This window comes from Lagopus leucura, unplaced genomic scaffold (assembly GCF_019238085.1).
Source record: "Lagopus leucura isolate 7727_CA_CO unplaced genomic scaffold, USGS_WTPT01 Super-Scaffold_100029, whole genome shotgun sequence".
NCBI lineage: Eukaryota > Metazoa > Chordata > Aves > Galliformes > Phasianidae > Lagopus > Lagopus leucura.
Window position 1 is genome coordinate 4751023 of NW_024962280.1, and position 23272 is coordinate 4774294.

Consider the following 23272-nt stretch of genomic DNA (forward strand, 5'->3'; position numbering starts at 1 on the left):
AAGAAAAATGTTAAGATCATTTATCTTTTAAAATCTCCTGGTTTTGTCTGTTGCCTTCCCCGTAAGGCTAAGAAAACCTTCTTGGGGAGAGTGCCCAGCCTACCAGATAACATAAACTTCCTTATGTGTATGATCTCGTGAACCCTATTGCTTATGCTTTTTGTTCTGTATCTAGCTTGATTCTGCTTTCAACACATTCTCCTATTATCTCACATCAGATTAGAGAAGAACCTGCTGATAAATCACACTGGCACTTCAGCTGGCACTGAGTTGTTAAATTCTTTGCCAGTTCTTTGATGAGCCCCTTTTCCTTCTGAATTTAAACTTTGATTTCCACCTAAAAAAAAAAGCTTTTGTCCTTAAAGCTGTGAAGTAAAACCCTTCTAAACACTGAAGGCTGCGTATGGCAGTATTCCCAAATCTGCATATAGCAAGGCAGAACTGCTGGGCTGCATTCAGCATTGATTTAAATGCAGTGGTAGGAGAGGGGAATTTATTCTTATAGTTCTCAGTGAGAAGGAGGCTGCCTGGAAGCATCTAAGCAGCACATGGTGCAGCGCACAGCTGTGAGGGACAGCTGGCTGTCCACTTGCACATTCTGCGGTGCTAATTTGCTGCATCATGCATTTGCTTGGTTTGGGGATGGTACAGGGAACTTGATGGCTGTGTTCCTTCCTCTGAACCGTTTTCCTTACACTGACCCTTTGATAGCAGTCAAAGTAGATCCACCATCCTCTGATGCTGAACATGCCCATAAATGACTTGCAAATGTATTTGGCAAATTAGGCACCAGATTTGGAGACAGGAATAATTAACTCCTGCTCTCTATCAGAACCAGCAGAGATCTCTTGTCGTTCTCTTGCTTTGTTCTCACTTTCTCTGCAGCATAAGACAGAGGTTGACCACAGGGTGGTCCTCCTGTACCTCACTGACTGTCCCAGAAGCTCCAGGTATTAGTGAGCTCAGCACTTCTTCCCCACCAGGGCTAATTCACTCTCCTGTAAGATACATATGACAACTGCCATATTGGTCTACTGCTTAGACAGTGATGAGACTTTTCCAGAACTACATAGGAACTGAACTCTTTCATCCATAATAGATCCTTTCTCCCAAAAAGCCATGTGAAATCACAGGACTGCCATTTGCTTACGCTTCATTTCAGTGCAAGTGTTGGAAGAGGCAAAACTGCATCCAAAACTATGGAACACGTGAAAGAAAATGATGCCACTAGTATTTGTACAAGTGATATCCCACTTCCTCAGTACTGACAGAGAAATAGAGTACAATAACAAAACACATCCAAAGCCCCACAACAGATAGCTCATTAGTTGTCCTCCTCTATAATAATTTCACTTATATTGAATTCCAGATATCCTGAACCATCCCTGAGGTGAGGATGCTCCAGTTTCATCACTTAGGAATGAAGCAAGGTTTATCTGTATTAGATTTACAGACTTTCTGAATGAGCGTGTGCACTGACAACAGCGATGCTGCGATCTGAACCGAGATTTTTCCAGTCCATCTTTCAGCAGGATGACTTTTTAAGCACTTCCTTTACTGCTGAATACCACAAAGGCTCAGACAATCTATTGATGACGAAGGTCAGCACCTTCTTAGCAGCCCATAAAGTGAGTCTCTCACAATCAGTTTTCAGACTTTTTAAGATTCTAGCTATTTCTTTAGGCAATGAAGCAACCCAGTTCTTTCATCTTGCTATTTTTATTGTTTGAAAGCCTGAGTCACATCTGATCTTTTTTATTTTTAGTTGTCTTTTGGAAAAAAAAAAAGCCTTAATGTATCTTTTTTTTTGGTGGTTTTTTTTTTTTTTTTTTTTTTTTTTTTTTGTTCAGTACTCTTATTTCTTTGTGATAGACATAAGTAATGGCTCATTCGGTGCAAAAGCAGAACTCCTTACATTTTTCTTGCTGTGATAAGGGCACACTTGCCATTATTACAGCTGCATTGTCCATATTGCTGCAGTAAAGGTTTTGTCAGCACTTCCACTCTAAACACTATTTTCACTCGCTGTATTTAACCTGTTCACAAAAATAATAATAAATTGGGCTCTGGGCTGAAATTTGGCAAGGGAAATACTGTTTTTTCAGAGTAGTTCAAGGGATTTCACCATATTATTCTAATTGCTCTTTGAGGCTGAAAGTCACTTATTAATTGTTTATGTGGTGCTGAGTACAACAGAACACTAATCTCATTAGGCTAGACAGAAGAGAAATATTAAACTGTATTAATAATTACTGTTCCCAGCAATCAAACAGCTCGTTCACTAGATGCTCTTATGCAAAGGCTAAGTCTTATCGTTTAAAGGCTGATTCCTTCTATTGCTCATAATGGCTTATGTAAGTTAACTGACGTTGAATGTGAAAATGTCAGAAACTGAATGTAAGAAACAAGTACTGCATAAAATACTTATATCTTTAACAGAAAAGATTAAGGACATCTAAATTGAATTACAAGGCAGGAGCACCCAATGTATCAGCAATGGGAAAGGTAAGAGAGGAGGTAATAGGCAGGGCTGGGAGGTTGCTGCCTCATGATCTTCTCCATCACAGCATGTGCATTTATTTGTTTCCTTCTCTTAGGCAAGACTGCATGCTTCCCCATGTTGCTGCCCATCTATAACCAGCATTAAGCACCATTTTTTGTCTTTAGTTTTAAGACAGCATCTTAGTAGGTTATAGGACTCACTGAAATGGGTTAGCCAATCTCACGAGAGTTAAATAAAGATCTTAATATTTTCCATTGCTTTGGGGCTTCTTTCTCTCCATGTGCTCCTTAAAATATTACTTTGAAATGTTATATTATTGGGTATCACAGCAGAAGTTAACAGCCAACAATTTCACACAAGTGCAGAGACTTCAATTAACTATTTTTTGCTATGGGGATGCTCTCAGATTTTGTTAACATGTTGCTTGAATATGATGAAATCTATAAAAGAACAGTAAGATAACAACTACAATTATAAGTTAAAATCAAGAAGGAGCCCAAATCTCCAGCAACATATCTCAGGACAAGGAGGCAAAGAAAATGAGAAGGGAAGCATCAGTCATCAGCTGACAACCTGGAGGAAGTCAAAGGGAGATGCAATACACAGTGAGGGCTCAGGATATGTGGTCAGTAGCTGGTGTGACTAAGGGAAAACAAAGAGAGCCAAACTGAGGATGTTTTCTGCATGCATTTTCAGGCACTGTGTAACTGTCTTCCTTACACTCCCTCCTGGTGAAATGCTTCCTCTGAAAGTGTGGGAGAAAAATACTGAGAAACAAATGAGACAGCGGGGAGAGCATTTCAACTTGGTGTAATGATGTCATCCTATTAGCACAAAGCCCCACATTGTCAATTAGGAAAAAAAAGGTCAGCGCTGCGTCTGATGGGATGTGAATCCCAGCCAGCCCTCTGCGGTTGGATTCAGCAGTGCAGCACTGGGGGAGCAGCATGAAGGGACACTGAGAAGGAAGGGGGGGAGAACACAGAAATTTTTAAATGGCAAAGGTTTCTCCAGCAGGCTCCTGGAAAGTGGGGTTGTGAGAACAAACAATTCCTCTCTGTGGGGAGAATGAGCTTAGGGTAATCCCTAAATGAAAAGGAATGCAAAGATTGGTGCTAGTACTGAGACGTTGTGCTGAAAAGCCCAAGATTTTTTTTGGTACTGCAATATTTCCTAATTCTGTTGGGAAGACAAGAAAGCAATTTTTGAAGAGATTACAAAGCAAACGTCCAAGTGTCCTACTTGCTTTCATTCTGAAGGAGATGAAGAACTATTGATTTTCTGAAAAGATTGCTTTGAAATGGTGGGAGTTGAGTACTTCTAAAGAATGAGTGCAGAGGGCCAAAGTTTGGTTTAGGAGGGTTGCTGCAGACTGTGCTCTGGGCTTGATTAGTTCTGCCAATGTGCTATTAAGAGGTCTGCATCTCAGAGCTGCTCTGGGCAGCCCTGCTTCCAGGACAAGGCAGGAATTCAATGAGAGCTCACAGTGTGGAGAGCACTCTCTTTCACTTCTACAAAATAATCACATTCCGATGGGACCAGGCACTAGGAAAGCCCGAACCTAAAGGAAACCCATAAACACTTCCATTACCTATTTTGTGGCTCACAAAACTCCACTGCTTCCTCCCGTGGTGTTTAATTTGCTAAAGTGTTAGCTGCAGCCTAGGAGCTCCTAACTAGGACTGTTGCATTTTGATGAAGACAACGTTAGTAGTGATCCTTCCTTTTGGTTACTTCACCTGTGTAATTAGAATGAACCTGGGAACTTGGCACTGAGATTCAGAAGCCATTCATTTTACTAACCACTTAAACAACAAGGTAACACCTTATTCTTTGCTCAGGTAGTAACACAAAAGCTCCCCATACAACCTTCAACCAAAACGAGCAGCAAGGAGAAAAGGCTGGCATGAGAATGGGAAGAAGAAAAGAAAGAAGAAAAAAAAAAAAAAGTCAGATAGGGGTCTGAGGTTAAAAAGACCATCATATCAAGATACGAAATGAATTTTCATGGCCTGACAGGTTGCCTTCCTTCTTAATGTCCTCCTCACCCACACTGCTCCCTTCCCTGCAGGAGGAATCTCCCTTGGTAGATGTTAACAGGAATTTCTTTTCTCTCAACTTTTATTGTTGTGGCTTTTATTTCTTTTGTACTATTGTTTTTTATAACTGTTGTATCTGTTTTCCAATGTAAGAGCAATAAATGAAAGAAAAAGAGTGAGAGCAGAGGAGTACAATCCGGGATGAGGAAATAGGGCAGCAGACAAAGGGTACAGGAAAATCACCTGTTCTTGAAGCAGGGCTCCATGGAGAAGACAGCCTAAATGAGAAATGGGGAAATCTTAGAGAGCACAAATTAACAGTGATCTGTCCCAAAGATTTTAGCAAGTCTAAAAGATAGAAGCTGATCATTCTTTTGAGTACAACCTGGTGCCTATGAGCAGAAATTCATCCTTGCAGAGAAGACCAGGGCAGCACTATACCTCCATTTCTTAGTCAACAAAACGAAGTTGTCTTTTGCCAAGTTAGCGACCGAATTTTTATGTCCCCAGCAATACAATTTGTCTTGAAGCTTCAACTCAAGTGACCCTTAAAGGCAGTATTGGAATTCTTCTGCTTGGGTTATGGAGGCCAATAAAGAGTCTGTTAAGTGGTGGGAGGGCACTGAAGCATTCATGCATATGAAATCATATGTATATCTATAACCTGAGATTTGTCTGATGCTATGAAAAGAAATGCAGAACTACTGGTGCTTAATTCTCTAAAACTTTCAGAGCTGTTTCTGGACTCAGATGTCCCTGCAATGAGTGATAGTTAAACAGGCTGTTGTTTGTAAAAACCTAATAAACCAAACAAGGGGAAGTAGAGAGATTTCCTTCCAAACCGACAAAGCTCTCTATTTACCTGCAACTTGGTGTCTTAACAATTACTGTACACTGAAGGTAAAGGCTAACCTGAAACCTAGTGCTGACTTTATTGATGGGGTTGTATAGCAATGAAAACTCCACAGTGCAAAGGAGAAGAAAGAAACTTTTCTGGGGGCAATAAGAGCTGCTGAAATAGCCAAAGCAGCATCATTAGGGGCTAATCTGCCTTGGAGTCTGCTTGATTAAAAATAAGAGACAATAATTTTCTTATGGCTCTGGAATTCAATTGAATAACGCCATCTGTTATATCATACCACTCTGTCATACGGAATGATCTGTATGTTGAAAGCCCTGCTCAGGCATAAACTAATTAATTTTCATGGCAGGACCAGTTGTGCGAAGTGCAGCGCTTCTCCAGTGTAAGAGAAGCCAAGGGAGCACAGCAGCTCGCAGGGCGAGGCTGAATTTCCCATCAGATATGTAATTAAATACTATGAGTCCCACTGGGAGGCAGAGATATTAAGCAGAGGTATTAAATGAGTTAGCCATGGCACTGCATGCATTCCTCCCTGATTCCATACTCAGGGCCCAATGGTGGGAGGTATTGCTACCCATCCTTCAGGCTCCTTGTGAGCGGCACTGCGGTTGCCTGATCCTGATGAGGGGTTTCACTGGAGATACATACACAGACCCAGGCAAAAAGTCAGGGTCAGAATCTATGATAAAGGACTTGGCGTTTATCTGTCCACCTCCTGGTTTTGCTAGCTGCTTTAGCAAATACTCAAACTACACTGATTCCATTTCTCACAGCGTGGAATAATGAATTTTAAATATTCCCAGGCAAAGGGAGCCTGGGAGGAAGGAAAAAGAGAGAGGCAGAAAGATAAAAATTTTCTATATGACACCCAGTGAAGCACATGTCAGTAATTGTAGGATTATATTCATTAAAATGTATTTTAATACTTTCCAGAGTTATCATTACAAACTTAGAAAATTTAGAGCTGGAATTTCTAAAACTTTTTTTTTAACCTGTGCGTTACAGCTACGTATTCCACCCCTAATTGCTTTGTAATCTGACATGTAATGGTTTAATGGTGGCAGGTGAAGCAAAACCCAGTAATGACGGAGAGCAAACGTGTGCAGAGATGAGAGCTCCTGACAGCAGCACCTCAGTTCTGCAGCTCTGTGCCACCACAGCTGTGACATGAAAGTTAGCAGGAGAAAAAAGGTTGTGCCAAAGGACTGGCTGAAACAACTCAGATTAACATTCAAGACAGCTGTTTTGCTTTGACAGCTTTTAGGTTCTCATTATGGCTTCTGGTTGTAATTTCTTTTAGCTCAGTGTCTTCATTTTCCAATGAAAAAAATTGACTTTTGAGCAATTATTTTAATCTCTGTGGATGTTTATCACCTCTGCTGTATTATTTTTGTCAATACGGATGTTAACCTGTAGTGCTACAAGAACAGTAGGGAAATATTCCTCCATACCCTCAATGAACAGAATACTACATGGCACAACTTCTACAGCTGCAGATTTCCCATTTAGGATATGCAAGAGAACCTGGTCTTTGGCATGCCTTTATGCAGCTACACAGCAGTCGTAGGAAACAAAGCAATCTGATGCAGAAGTTCATACCGATGCGTTTCTGTTTATCACGTTAAGAGTGTGGCTGGTTATAGCCTTTATTTCCTATGAACTGCACCTGGACTGAAGCCAACACTGTCACAGACCAATGCTGATTCTGTAGTCCCTGCTTTTGTAACCTTTAAGTTACATCACTCTAATGTCTTATGTTATGACTTTCCTGAGATAATTCCACAATGCTCCAGTGGATGCAAGGTGTGGCAACCTGAATTTTAACTTCTAATAATGCGTTTCATCAGCTGGAAGAGAACTGTATCTGCTCCCTTTTTTCAGCTGATTTTGAGATGCAGACATCACGGTGAGATCGTTGCTATTAGCTGTGATCTCCCAACACATTCTTTTTGCTCCAACATTTTTTGCATGGCTTTCTGATTGCTGTGTGTCATGAGTACAGGTACCTTCTGGCCACACACCCAAATCATTGCATTAATAGGCTGCTGCATATGCAGATTTGGATGGTGAATGATGCTTGGCTTCTTTGTATCATCTTTTACTGCTCTTGCCCAGAGGCATAAATGTAGCCTTAAATACACAAAGCTCAAGGATGCTCTTGCAGACCTGCATTCCTCGCTGCAAAGTATCTTTCCTCCTCCTTGAAGCTCTTTTTTCCTGACTGCTATCATCTCACTGGTGAACAGCCCTGAATTGTTCATTTTGAAAAAGCAGCACTGGCTGCTGTCAGACCGACTCTGGCTTGCAGAAGGCAGTACACTGAGTTTTTAATTTTTGAGCTTTGACCCTCAATTAATCCCAACAAGGCATCGTTACAGAAGATGCTGGAATTCAGCTAATAAATAAATGGGAAGGCAAATGAAAGTAAAGCCAGGGACTTTGAGCAGGGCCTGCTTTGCATGCTGGCTTCTGTGGATTCCTGCTGCAGCTGCTCTTGCAGCTGCATTAGTTCCAACGTCAATCGGAGTGATGCTCTATAATAGCCTTGTTACAGAGGATCCTAAAATCTTCAGAGTTTTTATAGCATTTACACTCTGAAATACCATACTTAAACCATTTCTTAAACCATTTAAACATTTCAAATGTTTAGATTTAAATGGGCACAATTAGAGTTGATTTTTGTTTTGTTTTTCAACTGGTTGTTATTACATTGAGCAAGTCTTCCTCGTGGTCATGGTCATGCAAACACACACATACAGATCTAAATGTGATGGAATTGAGTAGTCCCACAGAGCTGCATAACATCAGATGTACAAACAAGCACTTACAGGGTTGGGGCTTACATTGTAATGAGGAAATGCAGAATGCAGCATTCGAGTGTATACTGGATTTTCATGGAATCATCTGGTCCTACTCCCCTACAATGAGCAGGGGCACTCACTGCTCCACCACGTGCTCAGGGCCTCACACAGCCTGACCGCAGGCATCTCCAGGGATGGGGCACCCACCACCTCCCTGGGCAACCCGTGTCCGTGCGTCACCGCCTTTACTGTAACAGACTTCTTATCCACAATGTTTTCCTTATCTCAGGTTTTCTGCGTATTTTTTCAAAACATCAGTGGTACATGGAGTCGCCCGTTTGCTGGCCTAACTTACCCTTTCCACCCCCTGTTAAAAGCTCCAGTGACTCTGTCAGAGCAAGGATAAACCTGTGCAAACACTTTGAAGGACTCACTCTTAGGTCCGTCCAGAGATTGCCCAGGAAAGGTTTGTCAGTGGTTACATCTGAAAAATGTTACCACACTGTTTCATCTGTATTTCTTAATTTTTCATGCTTAGCTATGGATATCCTGGCAAAACTACCAACTTGCATAGAAAAAAATTAAGATTTTGTAAGGAGCAGGCACCATGAAGGGAACATATCTAAGAAAATACTTCATTTATTGGTTCTTAATGTAATGTATTATGGTATTACCTGTAAATAGTGCAACTACAGAATGGGCAGCATGGGCACCTTGAAAAGCAGCAGACCTCATCCTATTTAGCATGCTGTTTACAGCTTGCCTTCTAGAAGAAACGCAATTAGATGACAACCTGAATGTTTATTTTAAAATAATGGTGCTAACCCTTGTGGCTGTAGGAAAAAGCTTGGAAATATAACTCAAATATCATGTAGAAGCTCAGGAAACAAAAGAAAAGAAAGAAGAGAGTCTTTGTGAAAAAATAAAAATCATTTCCATTTGGTGAGATGTTCTGGTTGCCTGCCTGGGGATGTTTAATGTTTAAGGTTGGCAATATTGAATGCGAGAGGGAAGATTTTATTGTTCGGATACTGTAATAAGAGCAATATTTTTCCCCATTCTAATTATACTTTACATGCATCTTTCTGGTAAGTATGGGCAAGCCATGTGATTTCTGTGCCTCACAGAGCTAATAAGACTTCACTTCTCTTCAGTGGTGCATGGATCAACTTACTAATATTTGTGAAACACAAAGGAATTAGAATGATGAACATCCTATAAATTAATAACCGTATCTCCATTCATTAGCTCAGGAAAGCTCTGTTTTCTTTCACAAAGTGATTACTGAAAATGCTCTACCATGTATTTTATTAGCAAACAAGATGACATTAAGTGGCAATATGTTAAAATTAGTTGTCTTCCATTCTTTAAACTTTACTGGAAAAAAGTTACATTTTCTTTTCAGATTGTGTTTCCTCAAGTATAAAACAGATGCATTTGGATAAATAGATTTGGGACGTATGATTAAATTAAATGAAGAAATAGAAACATAATGGAATAAAATCCAAGTATATGAAAAAAAATTCTTTTCACAGGGCTGGAGTGGATACCTAATGTTTCTTTTCTTCCTTAGCCCAGTATGAGGATGACAGACATTACATCATGTTCCAAAGTACCATCTGAGGTGCCACTTCTGATCTGTGTGAAAATGAGTGTCTGTTCATGGACAGCATATCTCAAAATCCAGTTAAATGTATTGAATCTACTTCTGTGTTGAACACAGTGTTTGTGCTTAGTACATTTATTGCCATCATTAAAATAAAATTAAATGGTGCCATCTGAGATCAGGGTCCTATTATACTGCTACATATTCATTGTAGAAGATGCTTTTAAAGAGACCAACCAGAGGAAAGAAATATCCTTAGCAGTAAGGTACTGCATCTCAGACTGTTGAGAGGCCCGCTGGAGGAGTGATCTTATGCTTATTGGCACCTGAACTCCACTGATGAACATAATTAAAAAAAGAATCGTTCTAAAACACAAACGGATTTTGCGTAAGGTCGTTACTCACTTGTCAAGACACTAAAGTGCTGAACACTCATAAATCAGAGCAACTTGTTGACCTTATCCTCAAAGAAATTCAGCAAATGCTTTCAAAAATGCAGTATAATGTAAGTCTCTGCAACGCCTACATCAAAGAAATAAGCCTTACGAGTGCAGACCGCAAGATAGAGCTGATGGAGGAAGATATGCAGGAATCATGCTGTCAACCTGGGACACTGTGTGGGTTCAAGAGGCGTTTCAGAACAGGGTAGGCGATGCCAAAACTCACAGACATCGAGCCCTTCTCAGTGGCCACCTCTCTGTTTAGGTGCCGAGGACTAAAGAATCCCATGGCCAGAAGGAGACTGCAACACAATGTCATTTTGCTGGTAGATGAATAATTTTACTCTCAAACTTTTTTTATTCTTTCAGTAGCTTAAGCCCAAAGGCTTCCTCTGCACATTTGCTTCCCCAAGCGCATCTTGGATATGGCTTTCTACTTTATCTATGCAGTTGAGGTGAAACCCAGATGTATGAACTGTTGCATCCTCTCCCTGCTTACTGATCTGCGGCCTTAAAAATATGGAGTGGGGCAAAACAGTTGTGAGGAAAAGTGCAGCAGGGCCGAAAAAGAAAAAGGGGAGAGAAAGAAAATGGAAATGTCTAGGGGATCTGTAAGAAAGGACAAGCATCACAGATCTGAGGAGGCACTAGAGATAGGAAGGGAAGATGATAAAAGTGTTAAACATAGCTGGGTGATGAGCAGAACTGATGAAACTGTGTTTCCTGGGCCCTTAGAGCTGGGCTGTCTGGTGTCTAACAATGTGCAAGCTTTGAGCAAAGCTTTCCCAGGAGGCTGCATCATTCATTGTCTCTTGTGTGAATTTTCCTGGTGCCTATTTGGGGACTTGTTGATGATGCAGTTATTTGGAGACAGAATCCAGGGAGCTCCAGATAAACAATAATTAAGCTTTTTTGTCCTGAAGGAAAATGTTGCAGTCTGAATGAATTAGGAATGAAAGGAACTTACAGAGCAGAAGCAAAACTGAAACAGAAAAGGAGAAAGCCCTTCCCTACCTAGATCTTAAAGGCTGACTGTTTTAAACATGGATGACTAATGGAGATGAGTTTAAAAAAAACTCTGGAGGGAGAGAAACAAAAGAGTGGTTGATACAGGTGCCTAAAAAGATCTGTATTGCCAAATGACATCTTTGGGTAGAGAGGGCTGAGATGTGAAAAGTCTGATGTTAGGTGATGGAAGGAGAGATTTGGGGCAGGTAGAAGAGATGCTTGGAAGAAACTCATTGTAGTCTATGGAAAGTGCTGAGCCTGGACTGTAAATTTGAGTGAGGTAAAGAAAAAGAAATGCAGCTTTCTTGTTAACATCCACTCCATTAAGACTGAAGGTAACAGATGGGGAGACGTGGGTTCCCTCTGTACCAGCCAGGCACCCTCTCCATTCCCTTGCAATCTATTAATATCCTATTATTCTTCAAAGGGAGAAGTTACAGCCAGGTTAACCCAGGCCCCACAGCACAGAAGCAGGCAGATTTCTCACTTACCAGGCAGGTCTCCAGCTGCCATCAGCTGCATGCCAGGCAGAATGCACCAGGGTTCAAAAGACAACATTCCACCCTGGCAACGCTGATGTCTCTAACAACCACTGCCCCCCTACCCAAGTCTTCACGTCCTAGAGCCCCCAGTATCTCCATCCTCTCCACCTGGTGTCCCCTACACCCCCACTGTTCCTCCCATCCCCAACTTCTGCAGTTGCCCATGTCCCAGGAACGCCATGTGCCCAATACTCTTCATCTCCTGTAACCCCAATGCCTGCCACTGCCTGTCCATCTCCATGGTGAGCCCCCAGGCCTGGACATGGTACAGTGGATAAAAACATGGATGGCAAATTTGTGCTGGAAATGAGTCCTCTTGGGATAGGCAGAAAGTTCAGCCCTTCAGCCTTACGCTATTTCTGATGGATAATGGCAGTATGCTGAGTAACAAATTTGAAGTCCATCATAAACTTGGTTGAGCTTACTACTATAAAAATCCTAGATCTGATCAGTTAAAATATATATTTTAACCATGTGCATCTTAGTATAACAGAAATATGAAACCATAAGAGAAGTAAACATTGCAGAAGGTGACGTATTCAGCAGGCTTGTTATAGACACCATCAGGTTGGCCATATACCTTGATTTAAGTTGAAAAAAAGAAGTACTGATGCAGATAGATTGCTCATAAGATGTATTCAACGTTGCTAGTCCAAACAGCATAATTTTAAAGCTAAGCATTCCCTATGCAGCAATGTTGGAACCGAATGCTTTTTATGTATGTGATTAGTTCGCGCAGTTGTGTGATTATGCACATGGGATCTGATTCACAGGATTGCTGCTTTCTTCCTTGACAATGGGAAGATGTAAGAGTCTGAAAGGGTTTCTGCTGGTTAAAAATACTCATGAAAAGTAAAACTTCAGGTATAGAAAAGCCACATAAGGAGAAAAAAATGGAGTTTCTAGATCCGAAATTCCTACTGTGCAAAGAGTTTTAGTGTTTAAGGCTCATAAAATAGATTGAGAGTCCAGTGACATACAAGAGTGGATTTTTTCTCCGCTCTCTATTTGGCTATATATCAGTAGGACTTCTAGGCAGAAGAAAAGTCTTGCTGACTGCATCGAAGATTCGTTACTGGGGACAGATCTTAAAAAATAGAAAGTAAACCTAGTTGAGAAATGTTTGTAAGTTATTTTTTAGTGAATGTTTTGTTCCTTTGCTATAAACACGCATCTTTTTTTTTTTTTTTTTTTTTTTCCTGAAAAATAAACAAGAAAATGAAGTAGTTGTGTTCTTTGCCTGAGAAAGAGGTTGCAGACATAGCCTGAGCCAGGAGAGTGAATGAGACCTAAAGACATGGAGTGGTCAGACTGCAACTTTGAGGCGATATTGAAATAAAAAGTTCAAATTGAAATGCTTTGCCTTTCATCTGAAAAGCAGCTTGTCTCAAATAATTTCATGACAAATTGCATGTAGCCAAAGGTAGACAAGGGTGGGCTGTGGTGAGTGGCCAGGATGGTGGTGAGGCATTGCCTTTGGGCACAGGCAGCCTCCAGACAGAGCAGTCACGGCTCATGGTGAGATGACTCAGTCACATTGCTGCTGTGTCTCAACAAGAATATAAGAGAAAATAAGCATTGGTGTCACATACTCTTGCAGATCTTTTCCGGTCAAAATGTAGGCTGCTACATAATTAAGTTAAAGTTTGTGGGTTTTTTTAATAGTTCTAGGACGACTACGAGGTTCTTGTGACTGCAGAGATGACGTGACATTCATGTGTTCAAAGGTAAAGGTGCACGTGAACATCGTTCACATTGGGAGATTTTAGAGATAAATCATAGGAGACCAGAGGAGAAATCAGTGCTCTGTGAGCTGCGGGGAAGATGTGCAGGGCAGGGAGGAGGACACAGGCAGTTTCTGCAAATCTGATTCTCTTTGTACCTTGCAATTTCACCTTGCTGACTGGGCTAACTTTTGCAAGGCAGTTTTCATGCAGGTGCTTGTTAAATTCAGATCATACACTAACGACAGCTTCTCTTTGGACAAGGAGCTAGCTGAAAAGCTGCCATGAAAGGCCCTTATTGAAGGTAAATCCCCTCTCTTATAAAGATTAATGAACAGAGGCTCATGCTCAAGACAATATGTTACACAGTTACTGGTACAGCCTTAGGGAGGCAGGTAATCCCTCTGGTAATGCCTGCCCTTTATAAAGCACTGGCACTTGCATCATTGATGGTTTTGCATGTTCCCATATCCAACAGCTCAGGGTAGACTCTGTAGAGCATCTATCACAGCATTAAGAAAAGGTTTCTATCACGATGTGGTGATGGTGAACATTTTGTGACATCCTGGAACTGAATGCCCCTCTTCTGAGCATACCCTATGGCTTTCGATATGCCGTTCTCACTTGCTGCAAACCACACCAATTTTGGAGACACATTTGTTTTAACTCTTTTAACAGCGCACGTCATTCCTGAGGTTGAAGAGAAACACCAACTTCTGTCCCACGAACTGCTTAAAAAATAACGATAAAAAAAGACCAACAAAAAGTTGGAGGAATTTAGTCCTTAATACAGCTGGATTCCTGCTCCTCCCCTCCCTGCTATTTTTAAACAAATTACTTTTAATATTACCTAGACATTAATGTTTTAGATTGAGTACTATTCATGCTCCATAACTGCTTTTCATAAATGTTTTAATGGTTCCAGGCCCAATTCCACTGAGGTCAATTAGAAGATTCCAAATAAATCCTTCCTTCCCCTCCTTGCATTAGTATGCAGCTTGTAAGAGGGCTGACATTGGCCTGTGCTTTTATCTTAAAATTATCCAAAAGACAATTTCCCTATGGGAGGAACTATCGCTATATAATTTGTGGGAGGTAGGTAGAGAGATGCTACCCAGGTAAAAACACTTATGTTTAATTTAGGACCTGATTTTCGGACACACCGAACACAATTTTGCCTGAAGTTAAATATAGGCTTTGGTGGCCAATACTTCTGAAAACCAGAACCATAATTTCTAACATACCTCATTTTGTCCCAGGCTGTACTGTCCAGAATTAGGTTTAGAGTAGTTTGGAAGCAGATTTCAATGTGTTCTTTCTGCAAATATCTCAGCAAAATGAAGTGGTATATTACATTAAAGTATGTTCTGTTTTATTTATATCATAATTCCATGCCTGTGAGTATCTGACTTTAATCAAATTCATTTTTAAATGGATCTCAAACTTTAAATAACTAAAAGCATCTTTCTTCACAACAAGAATATAGTACATCTTTGGTGTACTATGCCATAAAAATATGGAAGATGAGGTGTAAAATATCTTGGGAAATATTGATTTTCTTATTTGCTCCTATTATGGATGGCTAACTGGATAAATACTACTGTGGTTTGTGCAGAAACATGAGTTCAAATTTCTGTTGTGCCTCTGAACTTGCTGTGTGGCCTAGGGCAAATATCTTCCTGAATATGGCCCTAAGCTTTTCTGCTATGCATGCATAAATCTTTGAACCGCAGAGGTCTAGCTTTAATCATAACTGCTGTAAGAATATTTTTATATTCTCTCTTTCAATGCTATTTAAATGCAATTTTTATAAGTACTTTTTGGCTTACACTAATTGCAGAGTTTCACATTTTTCTAGGATGTTTTAAGAAATCTGAAATGATTTCTGGTATTTGAAACCAAGCTTGAAATTGTGCTGAAGGCACGGCTCTCACGGAAAGATTTTTCAGCTGAATTAATTGCAGTACAATCAATCTGTGGCACGTGGGACAAGGAATATCTGTTGATAACCTTGGCTGATCTTACTGTAGTTTGCATTCATGAGTCTGAGCAGTTTTCTGGACATATTGCTATTGCCATTATGCCCTTTCTCAATTTATGTACTCGTGATGGTTTTGGCTATCTTGACAAAAAAATCCCACACTTAAGTCAAGGACTCTGGAACTGTTAGCTTTCAGTGACAAATTACCTGTGGACTCATTATATGCTTATTGTCTGAGGCTTCTTCTAATAGCAAATCTGTTTTGTATATTAGCAATTTACATCATTATCTCTGTGTATTCCAACTGGAACTATTAGAAACACATCTTCCTTCAAGAACAGAACTTGAAACAATTCAGCAAAAGAAATAAGAAATCAAGCTGTGCCGTTCTTTTCATTGTCTCCTAGTTATATTATCCGTGCATGCATATCTGCACTGAGGAAATGCAAAACCCAAATAGCTCCAATATAATTCTAGCTTTTTGAAAACAAAGAGAAAGTCATCACTCTGTGAAGCTGAACCAACAATATAATACCAGGAAAAAATCCACATATGCTCAGTGCAGAGCTGTATTGCCTTTTTTATTGTCAGCTGCCCTATGCACAAGCAAAATGTCACCTCTGCAATCTGGTTGCATTCTTTGTCCACTCTCATGAGAAGTAAAGCACAGGAAAAGACATGGGGCAAAAGCTGAGCTGCCTTCTCAGTGCCAAAATACTTCTGGATTGATAGAGGGTGTTCTACGTTTCTGAAACATGCACCACCCAGACTTGTATCTAGAAATGGAAAACAATGAAAGGGTATTCATGCTTCATAACTGCACTGAATCTCATTGAATGAAATCAAAAGTCCTGATGCTGGAAGAAATATTTTCAGTTTGATATGGCATTCTGGCACCCACTTCTACAGCAGGAAACCACTCTGATTTCGACAGGTTCCAACTGCAGTGGTGATGGAATTTCATCTAATGAGTCTATTTCAGACCTATTTCTGATCTCTCTGCTTCCTTTCCTGGTAGGTTTACAGCATGCCGAAATTATTTCACGGCAATAGCAACCCAGGGTCAGCCTCCCCATGATGGTTTCCTCCTGGTGCTCTGCTGCATGATTCAGCACAGAAGTGATTCCCTGAACGTGTGATGGCACAGAATACCTGCTGCACACCTCTTTCTTTCCTGACACTGAATGGATGGAATTGGTTCTGAAAGGTTATAATAAATATTACTACTCATTTCCAATAGGTGGCTCTCATAACATTCTTCATGGTTTCCAGAGGCAACTGGAAGGGGAATGATCTTGGCTTTGTGTAGAAAACCTAGACAAATATTGTCTCTTCTGCCAAAGAATTCTTTTTCTTAGATACTCAAATCTTAAACTCCTGTATACTCAGATTTATGATTCTCTGCCACTGTATTTGCTGTAAATTGTGTTTTGCCTAGTTGCAGGTAGCTACAGGGTTTTAAAAATCTGCAGAATTGGATCACTAAAGTACTGTTTAAATAAGAAAAAAAGTCTATAAAATCCTTTTGACCTTAACAGTATCCACAAATACAGCAAACTTGTTTTACGTTAGATTTTATAGATACCGAGGGCATATACATTTTAAATTATGCAGTCTAAGAGAAAACTGGCTTTCACTGCATATCAGATACATCCAAACATGTATTAAGTGTCTCCTGAACCTATAAAGAAATATTTCTATTCCATTTAATAAATGAGGGCCTGATTCTTCTACTGTCAGTGGTGTAATTTCATTGACTGCCACGGAACTACAGCTGATTCATAGCTATGGAAATGATAAAGCCGGCACTTTAGCCTAGGGAGATGAGCGAAACTTGAAAGCATCATGCCAGCTGCATTAAATCTCAGTGCAAAACTGAAAGTTAACAATTTAAGAAATGTGTATTATAAATAGTTAATGACTTCTTCTTTTTTTTTTTTTTTTCCTTTTTTTTTTTCTGTTTAAGCTGCTGATGTTCCAGACTTCATATGGTTTGAGAGGTTCAAAATGAAATTCCCAAACATGGTGTACATTTTTTTCCCTGGGGATTTCGTGTATTTATGTATATGCAGATTGTTTTGTTTAGCTGTATTTGAAAGCTATTTCACCATACAACAAGGTCCTAATTTTTACAGACAATCAAAGCTGAGCCTTACAAATAACCAGCTGTTCGCTTGTATAGAAAACAATGTCCTATGAAAAATTAAGTTGTATTTATTTTTTAATACAGTACTTAGAATATTAGGTATATGAATCTTGTAAATCAGAATCTAATTAAATTATCAATTCCCACAGCAAGTTCTGCATCTTCTACAAATACATCTCAAACTATATTAATCATAGTCCTGCTTATGATTTTCCTAAGCTAAAGCTTCTGATGTTGCTTGCTAAATTCTTAACAGAAATTACAAAAATCCAAATACTAACAGCAACCAAATCCACTTCATTGCTTAAACAGCAGTCTTTTCCAGTGATACGTTCTGCATTACTCTTATTTATGTACCAACAGATATGTACAGGCATGGTAGGCTTTTCTGCTCTTATTGGGCTCATGTCTGGCACAAAAACACGCAGTAATGGGGACCTTAATCAAAAACTCACCCTCATTTTTATGTGTGTTTGTCAGCCTGCATTTTCCCCTCAGGCTGGTGGGATTCAGAGTTCAGCGAGCGCCTCTGGTAACCAAAAAGCTTGTTCTCCAACCTCATTAATCACAGCTGGATGTGTAACAGGGTTCTCACACAGCACCTTGTCCAGGGTGCCTTCTAGCAAAGGAAATACAGACTGATTCATGACCCACTGCTCTGAGATGGCGGGCAGTGTGTCCATGTGGACTTTACTTCTGGATCCAACACATCTTCCAGAACTTAATGCAGTTAAACAAAGCTTCCCATATGGTACTAGTCCAGCATTAATTTTTATCTCTAAGCAGAAAGGCAAGAAGCTCTCTGAAGCAACTGTTCCCTTGCTTTCTTTCTGGTGTACCTCACAGTTTCCTATCTGTTTTAGGTCTATTGCTCAGCTTTGGAATTTGTTTCTGATTGCAGTGTTGAGCAACTGTCAGAAGAGGGCAGCTGCAGGAGAAAAGAATAAATTATGCAACTCTAATTCCTGAAGTTATTTCACTTTGGGAATTAGATCAAATTTCAATACAGAAAGTACACTGTAGCCACAGATATAGCCTGAACATAAAACCTGGTGAGTAACAGCAGGAAATGTCTTTCAGATAGACATGTTACTGCTGGTCATTCCTGTACTATGAGTGATGCTGAGACTCTGTATCCCATGGACACACTTAAATGAGATTTCATTTCTAACAATAGTTGCATTACAAAATGTGGCATATAAGTGTAGTTGTCTTGTGGACCAAGAATTACACAAATATTTGGATTGTTCTTACCTCTTCATGCATCTTAACATAGCAAAAACTAACCTGCTCGTTACAGGGCTCTCTGCCTCGACATGGTATTTGCGTGCATTGAGGTGTACCTGCCCACACAGGTGATTAGCAGCTATTGTCTGAAATAAAGTGATACTGCTGAGAAGCCTAACCTCAAGGAGGCTATGGCTATGTACACTTTTCATAAATGGTAGTGGCTTACTGAATTACTGCTCTTCAGCTGAGGCACAGAAACCACTAGCAGTTCTGTAAGTGGTACTAATTTGATTACTCACAATCACCTATGATCATTTGAACATACCTCCAATGAGCCTTCTCTTTCTGCAAGAGCTGAGGTTGCAGTTGAACAGTTGCCCTGAATAATGTTCTACATGCGTGTGAAACATTGAATACAAGTATGATGCTGCTGCTGCTACTTTGATTTGGTGGGTTTCTCAGAGGGTATAAAAGAAAACCGAACTTACTATTACTCATTAGTGACTAATACAAGCAATTTACAACACATAGACTAGCTCCATTTGAGTACATTTCCGGGATTTCCTTTGTGTGTTCAGAAAGGACAGGTAAATTATTTCAAAATTAAAAGTGTGGAATGACCCACTTTATTGCAGCTAAACTCTGGAATGCATTTTTGAGAAATCCTAGATCCAAAGGAGAATACATTGCCTGCAGAGTGTAAAAATGCTGAAGGCCTGGCTACTTTTCCTAAGCTAGGCTAATTCAAGAAAAGTGAAGTGATTGCAGCTCACCTCACTTTCATTCTCTCTGTAGCATCACACAGCCTCATCTGCCTGTGGTCACACAAAGTGTCTATGATGGGCGTGAAAATAAATCTGCAGCTTAGTCTCTCTGTAGCATCCTAACCACTGAAAAAGAGAAGCCAACAACAACAAAACCAAATCCATGAAAAAAGAGTAGAAAAATCAAGGAAGAGAAGAAAAGGAACATCTTCCCTAGTTAGCTCCTCACTTCATATTTTATGTCTGTTATGTTTGGAAGTCCTTTCTTTTTTCTTTTTTTTTCCTTGTAGAATAGCTATCTTCAATGTAAAATAATCTGATATTCCACTTATCTGCAATTTCAGAAGGCTTCATGCCCCGCATTCATATGTAGCAATTGTTAAAATGACGACTTTATCGGGTGCCAATATTTCATTCAATATGCTACAGAAAGAATTTAAAATAATATTTTCCATAGAAGTTAATGCCTGAAATGCATGAAGTAAAGTTCAGTATAATTAATATAGTAAAAGCCTCAGTCACCAAAAGGAAATTGCACAATGTGGGTGTCATGCTGCTACCTGTTGCCTAGCAATATTGCATACGTGTGGCACAAGATTGATAGATATCACCCACTCAGATCGCTGGATTCAGACCTTCACCGCAGAGTTGTCAGTTGAAAAAACTGCCAAGAAGCAGAGAGAGAAATAACAGATGGGGAGGGAAGCGTCGCAGGGTAACTTTGTCTCGGTGTCCAGCAGCACAATACCCAAAAGATCAGCTTAAAAACAGGACATGCTAATTTTTTGTCTGTTTGTCCAACAATCTGTGTGTTTATATTAATATATATATGTAAGAAAACTTACTTCCCAGCCAGGTTTATCTAGGTTGTGCGAGTTGGGGTAATGATATCCTGAAATTAAAATGGCAATTCATTTTCATAATTTTTAGTGACTCACACTGCATTACCTTTAAGTAGGATGAACAGAAAATTCTCTGACATTACAGATAATTATAATGTTATTATAGTGCTCTTGATAACAAATGCTAAAGTTTAAGATGCAACACAGCATTTCAAGCAACTCATACCTTCTCAAAATACACTTTTTGCTAAAATTTTCCATGATCCACTTGGCTTCAAAGTCAGCTTTTTCTGCGAAATCTTTCTATGGAATTAGTTCTGCCATTTTTGAACTGAGTCGAGGAGCCTCCATATGTTCTATTCTAAATTCTGGACTTGCATAATTCCAAAAAATGACTAAAGATAGAAGTCTCAGACCTGACAGGTTTTATAATTCTCATTAGAGGAAGCAAATAGTCTTATTTTGGAGAAAATTAATTAAGTGTTTAAAAATAAAGGCATCCAAAGCAATTTTATGAACACTCACAGACTGAAGATATTATTTCAGGCCAAAATGGTTTTAAATACTGTTATATAAGAAGACGTGCTCTTAACTGTTTAAAGTCGTTACACTTGAGGGAAGCCTTATTTATCTAGTCCCATCCATTAATAAGGATTCATTAAAATAATACAAAGCATGAGAAAAAAAATCTAATTATAAAAAAACCAAACAGTCAATTCAATAGAGCATGAACTGCACAACCATCTGTTGAACAGTCCCATTTGCAAAGGATTCAACATCCATCTTAGTCGCAGGAAACAGAGGAACCGACAACACAAAAGCCCAGGAGGAAGCGACAAATAATAATGAGTACAAGTAAAATAAATGGGAATCACAGTTGATCCTAATGCTCATGGAGGCTGAGGATGGAGCAGAGGAGTGGACCCCTAGTGGATGCTGACAAGGATGAGGGAAGCAACCCAGACCAGCACGATGCAGGGTACTGAGCGCAGCTCCCCCGGCACGAGGCCTCGCTGCACAAACATCCGCTCTGCAGTTTGATTTAAGGTAGAAATACTTCCCTAATAGCATACCCAGGGAAAGGCCTTCTGCATTCACTAAGTGTATCTTAATTGCATTCTGTTTTTGCTGACGTTTGGTGCTGTTCGAAGCACTTAGATAAGATTTTTGGAGGTATTGTGTGACTTGAAAACTACCGGTATCGGCAAGCACTCAGCTGCCTTCCAGTCAGTTCCCAACACACCCACACAGCAGTTGCTCCTCACTGCACTACAGCCAAATCCCACACACAACCAGGACTTGGGGTCTCCTACAAAGAGCCGGAGACCAAGCGAGGCAGGTGCAGGAGGAGCACGTTAGTGCTGATTAGCAGAGACCAATAAAGGGCACCTGTGGGCTTCGGGAGGTCTGGGCACCTGTGGCAGGAGCAGTTTTTCTTGCTGGAGATTGGGAGCAAATGTTTGCATCTTGTGAAGGGGTGAGTAGGCATTTCTTTTTTTCTTTTAAACCATACCAGGAAGAATCTGTCACTGGTTTATTCCCTTTTATGTAATCTAGAGGTACAGCAGCTGAAAAGTGAGATGTGAGTTATTTGAGTGGTTCAAAATTGTGGCTTTGAGCGTGTGCTTTGGCTTTGAGGAAGGCTGCTTTGAGGTGGGTCTGTGCTCTGTGATAGGAGGCAGGCATTGGAAACGCAGCAGCCTGTGGCAGAGCAGGTCAGCCAGTGAGGAAGTGGTGGTTTTCTCCTGCTTTTAGTTAATGTTTCTGTAACACAAAATGATTTCAGTAGTCTTGATAGTGGTGTTAGGAAAAATAAAGCATGGTGATGCACAACTATGGTAAAAAGGTTTGTAGCTTTAATGAGAGGATTTTGCTCTTTTTCTTGACATTAACATAATGCTTTTTTCTTTCGGGCAGTCAGTGATTCAAAATGATTAATTTTTCTCCATTTGATAAAAGAGAAAATATTTTCATTTCTATTTGTTGAGGAGCCTAAGGGAGGAAGCCTGGTCCTCTTCCCCCGGCAATGTGGGCATTTCAAGAAAGAAATGTGCTTGGGAGGCCCTGAAGAAGCACGTGTCATTTGTTTTAATTTTCTTGTGGACCTTCTAGTATTACTAGGCTGGCTTCCAATTTGGCATTTATATAGCAGTCAAATGTTGGGATAACATTTACTTTAAGAAAAAAAACCAACAAAAAACAAAAACAACCACCAGCCAAAGTAATCTAATGGACCAACTTCATCTTGCTTAAGCCTATTTAAAGATACACACCTTTCCAGTCTGAGGAATGTAGCATTTTAGCTCTGTTCTGACTATAAGGAAGTCTCAACCAAGAGAGTGGAAGGGTGCCAATAGAAGCACTATTATTTGGCAGGCAGGAGGTAACCTTACAGTAAACAGCTGTCAACTTCACAGTCTAGCTGAATTTTAATGGTTCAAAGACTAAAGAGAGATATGATTTTGCCTGGGGTCTTGGCTGTATTACTCAGGGCTGTGTTTAAGCCATCACATTAGAGTCATGTGTCTTGTATGTATAAATTCCTCAAAGGTGCCATTAAAATGTCAGTTCTTAACTTAGCTAGAACTATAAACCACTCCAATACAGTTTAAATCTCTGATCTAGTATAAGGCAATCAAAATAGAATAAAAAGAACACTGTGTAGTTGGAGGCACTGTCATTTCTAACCATATACAGGTTCATGCCGTTAATCCCCATCGTTTCAGGTTGGCCTTGTTCTGCATGTAGCAGAGAGTTAGATTTAGCATAGGTAAAGTAACAGTA

The 23272-nt window shown here is 40.0% G+C and overlaps 1 protein-coding gene across 1 annotated transcript in view; it reads right to left on the minus strand.

The window, feature by feature from the left end:
* SPATA16 (spermatogenesis associated 16) overlaps window positions 1-14213 on the minus strand; it is an 87380-nt gene extending 73167 nt beyond the window's left edge. Inside the window, exon 1 of the mRNA XM_042881041.1 lies at window positions 14122-14213. Coding sequence (XP_042736975.1) covers window positions 14122-14213 — 92 coding nt within the window. The remainder of the gene's footprint in view (window positions 1-14121) is intronic.
* Between the last annotated feature and the right edge of the window lie 9059 nt (window positions 14214-23272).